Genomic DNA, 7942 nt, shown 5'->3' on the forward strand with positions numbered 1-7942 from the left:
CAAATCCGGGTGCGTGGGACGGGGAGAGCTGCACGCGGCCACCGCGGGCCCGGGGGCTGCTGCGTGTGAATAAGTTAAAGGGCAATAAATACAAACGCGGCGTGGAGGGGGGATGGGGGGGGGGCGAAGCCTCAGCCCAACCCCCCCCAGAACAAAAAAGGTGGGAAAAGCCTCGGCATGACAGCAGGCGGAGACCCCCCCTCTGTGGCACCGCCGTCCTCCCCTCCCTCCTAACCTAACGGCTAATAAATATTAATGAACGTGGATAAAGCTAACAGGAATACCACCCGTCCGCTCCGTCCCCGCCGGCTGCAGCCTGGGCAGGGAGCTGCTGCTCCGGAGCGTCTCCAGCTGCGGACGAAGGCGGATTCCCCTGGGCTCAGCGGGACGCCGCGGGGTCACCGCAGCTCCCGGTGCAGGAGCCAAGGCTCGGCCCGGCTCCCGAAACTCCTAGCAGAGATACTCTTTTGTTTAAATATTAAACAAGGGCGATGCTGCGCACAGACGCCCGTGCGCGGCCGCCACCGCAGGGCTGGCTGCCCTGCCTGGGGACCGAAGGGCGAGGGGGAGCCTCCCCGGCCGGATAAATATTAAATAGCGATAAATATTAAATAAGCGGGGAAGGTCGCTGGGGCTGGGGAATAAATAGCGCGGGGCGGCGCGGGGCCGGGCGTCAGAGGCGGGCGAGGTGCCGCAGCGCCCGGTACGCCGTCTCCAGGAACCGCTGGAAGTTGGCCAGGATGAGGAAGCCGCCGACCTGGTGCTGGAAGCGGGAGGAGAAGGCGGGAAGGGGGTCACGGCCCTCGGCGGGGAACGTCACCGTGTCCAGGCCCAGGTCCTCCATCTGCGGGTGGGCAGGGGCGCAGGCATCAGCCCCGGGGCCAGGAACACCCCCGGAGCGCGGTGACAGGGGGGGTGCCCCATGCCCCCCAGGGGTGCATCCTCCCATGTCCCCCCGGCTGCCCCTCACCTGCTGCTGGATGTTGGAGGAGAGGTTGGCCGCGTCCAGCTGCAGCGTCTCCACCAGGCCGGCGTGCGAGGGCAGCAGCTCCAGGACAGCGGCGAGGGAGCTGTGGTAGGCGTGGAGCCCGTCGCGGATCTGGCTGAAGCAAGCCTCCTGCGGGCGGCACGGCACGGGGAGGGGGGGGTCAGCGGAGCTCGATGGAGCCTGGACCCCCCCCAGAGGGCTGCCCGAGGCTGAGGCCGGGCAGCTCGTGACAGGGGTGGCCGCTGGCACTCACCGCCTGGAAGCTGGGGCGGTGGCACTGCTCCAGGGCCACCTGCGTGATGCGCAGGTCCTGCTGCACCAGCAGCAGCTCTTCCTCCTTGCACAGCTGGAAGGTGTCGCACTGCAGACGGGGGGGGCGCAGGGTCAGGGCGGCCGGAGGACCCCACTGCCCCCGTGATGCCCCCGATGGGATGCGGGACCCCCCCCCCCCCCCACCCTTTTCTGGGCATCCAGGGGACGAGGCGGAACCGCTGCTCGCTCGGTGCATGGGGGGGGTCCCCACGCACCCTCCTCCCCCCCCCAGGGAGCCCCCATGGGTGCCGCAGGACCGAGCGGCACAGGGGGAGGCCGGGGCGTGGGGAGGCCGCTGGCTCCCGGCCCCGCAGTGCCGATAAGGCCAGGGAGGGGAAGGTCACCTTATCTGCGACCCTGCGGTGCCAGCAACTCACCACCACGCGCTGCAGCGCGGCCACATCCCCCTTGATCTTGCGGGTGAACTCGAGGTTCTTGTGCAGGAAGAGCTGGAAGTCCTGGTCCCCCGACAGCTCGGCCAGCGGCGCCCCATGCAGCGCCCGCCACGGCGCGCCCAGCAGCGCGCTCAGCACCAGCACCAGCACGCCTGCGGGGACAGCGGCTCAGCCACCGCCCGGGGACACCCCGCCACCGACGGCAGCATCCCCGGCCCCGCTGCTGCCTGCGGGGGCGTTTTGGGTACCGGGGACCCCACGGGGAATGGATGGTGGCACCAAAGGAACCCCAGGGATGGAGACCCCTACATTGGGGAGGGTGAAGGGGACCGCGGCTTCCCACCCACCCCTGGGTGAGTGGGGGGCTCTGGGTGTGTGGGCGCTCAGGGGCAGCGGGTGCTGTGGGTGCTGTGGGTGCCGTGGGGGCCGTGGGGGCAGCGGGTGCTGGGGCCCTCGGCTGCGGGTACTCACGGGTGAGGGAGCACATGGTGCGCGGCTCGGTGTCTCCTCCTGTCTGCGAGCACAGCCCGGCCCAGCACAGCTCGCTCCTGCCCCGGCTCTGCGCGGCCTCATCGATTAGGGCATTTTATAGACGGCTCCGGGGATTCACACCGATGTGGCAACAGTGCCGATTGCCTCATTGCCTTAATCACCAACATGCAAATCCCAAGCTCGCGCTCGGTGCTCCCGGCTGCTGCCCGCGCCTCGCCGCACCGGGGCTTTCCCGGGGGCCTCGGTGCTGCCGGTGGGCACCCGGCTGGGCCCCGGCACCGGGCAGGTGCCAGGGTGCTGGGTTGGTGCTGGGCGGCTGCGCGGTCACTCATTAACCCACCCGGCCGGGCTGGACGTGCCCAGCGCTGCGGCAGGGCTCCGGGCAAGGGGACGGGGGTTTTTGGCAGCCGGTGTCCCGTGGGGCTCGCCCCCAGCCCCTGCAGACCCTGCCCGAGCCCCTCACCCTGGCGTCGGGGCGGGAGGTGAGACCCGACCCAGATGCCACATCCCAAGCTCAGCACCTGCGGCCGGATCCTGCCCCTCGGGGTGCCACGGGCTGTGCCGTGCTCCCTGTCCCCCACGTGCGGCACCCGGCGCCCGGCCGTGCCTGACACCCAGCACCCCCCCGCGGGGAACCGGCCCCGCCAGGCCCTTCGGGGAAGCGGCTGCCAGGGCAGCCCCGAGGGGGGGGGGGGGGGGTTGGTTGCTCCCGGCCCCCCCCTCCCCGGTGCTGACGTGGGCTTTGGGCTTGTGCCGGTTCCCGCAACAGCTTCCAGGAGGATCTGGGCCGGTGCCAGCTGGGCCCCTGCCCGGCACGGGAGGCCCCTGCTCGGCCTGGGAAGATCTGGGCAGGGCGACCCCGGGGCAGGGCTGAACCAGGACTGGGGAGGGGGGGGTACAGCCGGGGGGGTGCAGCCCACAGGGACACCCCTGAGCCCCCAGAGCTGCTCCGACCTCCAGCTGAGGGCAGGAGCCAGCTGGTAGATGCTGCCCAGCTGTGAGCAGCACCATGAAACAGGTGTTAACTCTGAAGCCTAATGATGACTTTCCCCTCCCAGGAAGTGGCAGCAGTAAGGGTTCTGCCTTCAGGCCACGTGAAAGGACCTCACCAGCTTGAGCCTGTTTGTGGGATTTCCTGGAAGAATCATCCCCCCTGCCCCCCCCCCCCCCCGGCGCGGGGGGGGGGGGCCCCCCAGCGCTGGAGAGAACCAGGGCCCTTCCAGCGCCAACGGGGGCACAGCAACGCAGCGTGGCGTTGCTGCGGAATCGCCCTGTTCCGCGAAACGGGGCTGCTGCCTCAGCAGGTCGCTGCTTTCAGGATTCGGGGCTGGCTTGGGGTGGGGTTGAATCAGCACCCAGCGTGGCCCGAAGCCCCTCGTGGGCTCTTCTTGCTCTTCTGAGGAAGGAAGTGGTGACCGGACCCGAAACCCTGTGGGCGGCTGTGCGGGGTCAGCACAAAGCGCCGCGGTTCTGCCTCGTGGCCACCCTTCCTCTGCGGGGCCTGGGTCCTCTCCTGGCACCCACCGGGACGTGAGCGCTGCTGGGGTGTCCCCAGGGACGCCTCCGGGGGCTGCAAGGGACCAGGGCCACCCTCTCGCCCTCCCTGCCCCGTCCTGGCTGGTGGGATCTGGCCCAGGGACCAGAGGGGCCGGATCCATCCCTTGGGGCTGCCCCACGCTTGACCCGCAGCCCCTGGCCGCCAGCCCAGCATGGGTGCGCCGGGAGATTCCCAGATTTTCCCCCAAAGAGCACAGCTGGGCCCAGATGCTGGCGGGACTTACCCCTGGTGGCTGCGTGCCCCACCCCACCGTCACCCCCCTCCCCAGTTTGGTGCCCGTGGCGCCCCGCCGGGCCTGGTGCTGGTACCTTTTGCAGTGGGGTCAGGGGATCGCGGGGCTCAGCCCCTTCCCGAGGCCGTGCTGCCCCTCGGTGCAGGCTGGCACGCGGTGCTGGGCCCGGGAATGCTACCACGGGTAGGACGAAGTGGAGCTGGAGGTGGCCGAGCAGCCCCAGGGAGGGGAGCAGGTGGGGGCGTGGGGGCCCAGTAGGGCTCCAGCTCCCCCTGGGAGCACAGCAGGGTCCTGTGCTTGCTTTCAGACACAAACCACGGCAGCAGCAGCGCAGGTTGGTGGTGTTTTTGTTTTTTTTTTTTTCCAACTTTTATTTTAAAAGTCATAATTGAAGCTTAACAAAGTCTGACCCCTTAATCGTTGCGAGAGCTGGCGGCAGCCGCGGTGCCCGGGGAGCGCTGCTGGGGCCCCCGCCTGCCCTGGCCCCGCTTCCCCAGGAGCTCCCGGCCCCGGGGGCTCGCAGCAACGGATCACAAGCAGCCTTAGAAGAACGTTTGTTTATTGGGGAAAGGGCTTCCCTCGGAGGGTGGCAGGGGACGGGACAGCAGGGCCTGTGGCTGCAGGCCCAGGGAACCCGCGTGTCCCCCCCACCCCCAGGACAGACATGCAGGTATTTATAAAAGAAAGGCAGATCGGGGACCGGGGCCAGCTCCCCGCGGACAGCATCTTCCCTAGGGACAAGTAAAAAAAAAAGTAGAGCCAGGCCAGAGGGTCACGGGAAACCATCGTCATCGTCCTCTGCCATTTCCTTTGCGAACTCCAGGTCCTGCTGCTCGCGCTCCCGGCGCTCCTGGAAAGCGAGGGCCGAAGATGGGGACAGGCAGGGGACGGGAGCTGGGTCCTGCCTGAGGCCTCAGCGGCCACAGCGCGACCCCAGCAGGGCTCCCAGCGCCTGCCCTGGCGCCATCGCAGCCCCAGGTGAGAGCTCACCTCTGCAGATTCCAAGTCCTTGTTGTAAGATTTGGGGGGGAACCTCATGGCCTGGAGGAACAAGGGAGAAGCCCTGAGCCCAGAAACGCCTCAGCTCCGCCGTCCCCTTCGCTCAAACCAGCTCCATGGCAGCCTGAGCTGGAGCTTTCTTCTCCCTCCGCGCTGCCCCAGCCCTCCTGCAGCCCCGGGGGCTCCCCCGGGGCCCCCACAGCCCCCCGGTACGAGCCCAGCCCGCTCACCTTGACCGACATGTTGTGGATGTCGAGGCAGAAGGAGATGCGCTGGTGAAACGCCAGCTGGGGCTCCCGGGTGGAGTAGATGTCGATCATCTCCTTGGACTGGACGTAGCCCTTCTCGTGGTTAATGCTGGCCTCGATCACGCCGTCCCGGATGGCCTGCAAGCCGGAGGGCACGCGCTCAGGGCACCCGCCGTCTCTGAGGGCTGGGGCAGCAGTTTAGAGTGGAGGAAGGAGCTGGCGCTGCGACAGGAGCAGGGGGCTGCTCAGGACGGTGTGCGGAGAGGGGACTCGGTGCCCTCGGTGCCCCCCCGGGACCCCCTTGGGAGGGATCCCCTCAACCCGAAGAGCAGCAGCTGCCCCAGGAAGCGCTGCAGGGACGGGGCGGGAGCAGCCTGGCTGGGAGACGCGGAGGGACGAGGTTTGGGACGAGGTTTCCTGCGCGGGTACCTTGGCCACGATGAACTCGGCGTCCTCGGGGCTGTCCAGCTGCAGCTTCTGGGCGATATCGGCCAGGGAGATGCGGGAGTAGGAGAGGCTGATCATGCGGACACCTGAGGGGGAGGGACGCAGTGGAGCACCACCCGGCGTGGCGGTGGCGGTCCCCAGCTGCCCCCGGGGACACCCTACCTGTCTTGATGACGTTGTGCCTTAAACGAATGATCAGGGTGTAGGTGCCGTCGGCCTGGAACTTGTCCCCAAACTGATCGAGGACCTGGTTGAACTTGGCCAGGTTTCCAGTCCTGACAGCTGGAGCAGGGGGGAGAACGCAGGGAGGGCGTAAGGGAGGGCGGCAGCAAGGGCTGGGGCAGCGCGGGGAGCGCGAGGCGGGGCCGACGCCGTCCGCCCCTCTCCCGAGGGGAAGGGGAAACCCTCCAGAACCCGACCGGGGCATCACAGGCACAGGGGGCAGCCTGCAGCCGGCTCCCACCGAGGGGCGAGAAGCCCCCGAGGCTCAAAGCATGCCCGAAGCGGGCAATGCGGTGCCGAAGCAGCGGAGCAGGAGCGTCGTACCCTGAGTCAGGAGGAAGTAGGGCATGAGCGACCGCTTGAGGGAGGGCTGCCTGAACTGCAGCCTGTCCGGGATCTCCCCGAGCAGCAGTTCCACCACGATCAGCAGCTTGTGCACCTGGAGCAGAAAAGGAGCCTGAGTCCCCGAGGGGTCCAATCCGGGCCCCAGGGGAGCACGGACCCCGTGCCCGGGGGGGTGGGCACCGACCGCCGCTCCCCGCACCCGCTCACCGTCTGCTTGAAGCCGACGGCCGTGTGCTGCGGCGCCTTGCGCAGGGCGTTGGTCATGGTCCTTCGTGCCTCCGAGTACTCCAGCTGAATGGCCTTGATGCGCCCTGCCAGAGGGGGGGAAGAGCATTCGCACGGGGCTGAGGGCGGTGGGGCAAAGCCACCGAGCGAATCCGGGCTGGGAGCCCCATCCCCGAGCCTCAGCGAGGTTCTGTGCGGGGCCAGCGGCTGCGGCCTCACGCGCCCCGAGCTGCCGGCGCCGCCCGGGACCCCCCCCACCCCCGTGTCTCACCTGTGTAATAGAGATAGCGGGCCCACTCGTTGTTGTTGGCCTGCTCGGGGAACACGGACTTGGAGACGAGCTTCTCCGCTTGGTCGTAGAGGTTGTAGTGGAGATAGTTCCTCAGCAGCAGGTTGAGGAGCGTGGCCTGCCCGTCGGCGTCGTGGCGCAGCGTGGCCGTCCGCAGCCGGGCGTGCAGGAAGCTGCGGTGCAGGGGAGGGGGAGGAGAGGGTTTTGGGGACCGGGGTGGGGGGGAAGAAACCCGGGGGGGAGCCCGCAGACAGCGCGGGGCACGCGGGGCCGGCCCTACCTCCTGACCACGTCGAGTTTATTCAGGAACTCGTAGATACGCGAGTGGTAGTAGTAACACTTGGCCACCACCAGGTCAAGGGCCCGGCGGTTTTGGGAACTGATCTTCTGCATCAGGTCGTCAGACACCTTCTGAGCCTGCGGGAGGGAAACGGAGCAGGTGAGATGCTGCCCGTGAGGAGGGGAACGTCTGGCAGGGCTGCGGGACCGCCGCGGGTCAGAGCTACGGGCCCTGAAGGCTGCCTCCAAGCAGAGCTGGAGCCACCAGGAAACCAGGGGACCGCGAGGCAGGCCCCGCGGTGCCCCGCGAAGGGCTCAGGTTTAGAGCTGGAGCTCGGGGAACCTCACCTCCGGATACCTCTTGCTGTTCATCAGGTAAATGACGAGCAGCAGCTGCAGGTAGGTCTCCACTTCTGGCAAGAGGGGGGCCGAGGCCGCTTTCCCCGTCCGCGGGCGAAACTGCAGCTCTGCTTCCGTGTCCATGGGCTGCGGAGGGAAGGCGCGGGCTGGGCTCCGGCCCCTGTCCCACCCCCTGTCCCCCGCTGCTGCCCACCCACGGCTCCAACACCTCCACCTAAAGCCAGCCTGGCCCCGCGGCGCCATCCCAACCGGGGCCGGGGCGAGCCCCGTCGCGCCCTGCGTGCTCCCACACGTCGGGGCCGCGCGCGCGTCCCCGGCACCCCCCAGGCTCCCCAGCCCCGCACCTCCTCCAGGAAGCCGAGGAGGAAATCCCGCACGACGCTGTTGGAGGTGAAGAAGCCGTGGATGGCTTTGTGGAGCACGTTGGGGTTGAGGCGGCGCGAGGTGGAGGGCAGGGCCCGCAGGGCGCGCAGGACGTAGCGCGGCTCCTTCCCCGACACGGCCTTCTCCAGCTGCTTCACGTGCTCCTTGATGTCTGCAGCGGGCGGCGC

General features: G+C 68.7%; 2 protein-coding genes across 2 annotated transcripts in view; both read right to left on the bottom strand.

The window, feature by feature from the left end:
* Positions 1-271: 271 nt before the first annotated feature.
* CSF3 (colony stimulating factor 3) lies at positions 272-2674 on the bottom strand. The gene is made up of 5 exons (XM_035347630.1): positions 2167-2674; positions 1678-1847; positions 1242-1349; positions 971-1117; positions 272-844 (listed from the first exon to the last, which is right to left on the bottom strand). Exons 1-5 carry the CDS (start codon positions 2180-2182, stop codon positions 674-676), a joined length of 612 nt encoding a protein of 203 aa, XP_035203521.1. The 5' UTR covers positions 2183-2674; the 3' UTR covers positions 272-673.
* A 1653-nt stretch (positions 2675-4327) lies between these two features.
* The window catches only part of PSMD3 (proteasome 26S subunit, non-ATPase 3), a 4270-nt gene continuing 655 nt past the window's right edge, over positions 4328-7942 (bottom strand). Inside the window, 11 exon segments of the mRNA XM_035347590.1 lie at positions 4328-4827; positions 4968-5018; positions 5207-5362; positions 5654-5757; positions 5834-5953; positions 6218-6332; positions 6446-6549; positions 6735-6925; positions 7033-7169; positions 7380-7517; positions 7736-7926. Of these exon segments, the coding sequence (XP_035203481.1) occupies positions 4750-4827; positions 4968-5018; positions 5207-5362; positions 5654-5757; positions 5834-5953; positions 6218-6332; positions 6446-6549; positions 6735-6925; positions 7033-7169; positions 7380-7517; positions 7736-7926 (1385 nt within the window). The 3' untranslated portion in view covers positions 4328-4749.

The sequence above is a fragment of the Oxyura jamaicensis genome, chromosome 27 (genome assembly GCF_011077185.1).
Source record: "Oxyura jamaicensis isolate SHBP4307 breed ruddy duck chromosome 27, BPBGC_Ojam_1.0, whole genome shotgun sequence".
In the NCBI taxonomy this organism is placed as follows: domain Eukaryota; kingdom Metazoa; phylum Chordata; class Aves; order Anseriformes; family Anatidae; genus Oxyura; species Oxyura jamaicensis.

Bases quoted from the DNA above. Each gene is read 5' to 3' on its own strand.
- CSF3 (XM_035347630.1), bottom strand. The intron at 1,350-1,677 runs GTGAGTTGCTGG...CCCCGTCTGCAG, and splicing joins CCGCGCTGCAGCGCGTGGTG to TGCGACACCTTCCAGCTGTG. The intron at 845-970 runs GTGAGGGGCAGC...GCCCACCCGCAG, and splicing joins CCTCCAACATCCAGCAGCAG to ATGGAGGACCTGGGCCTGGA.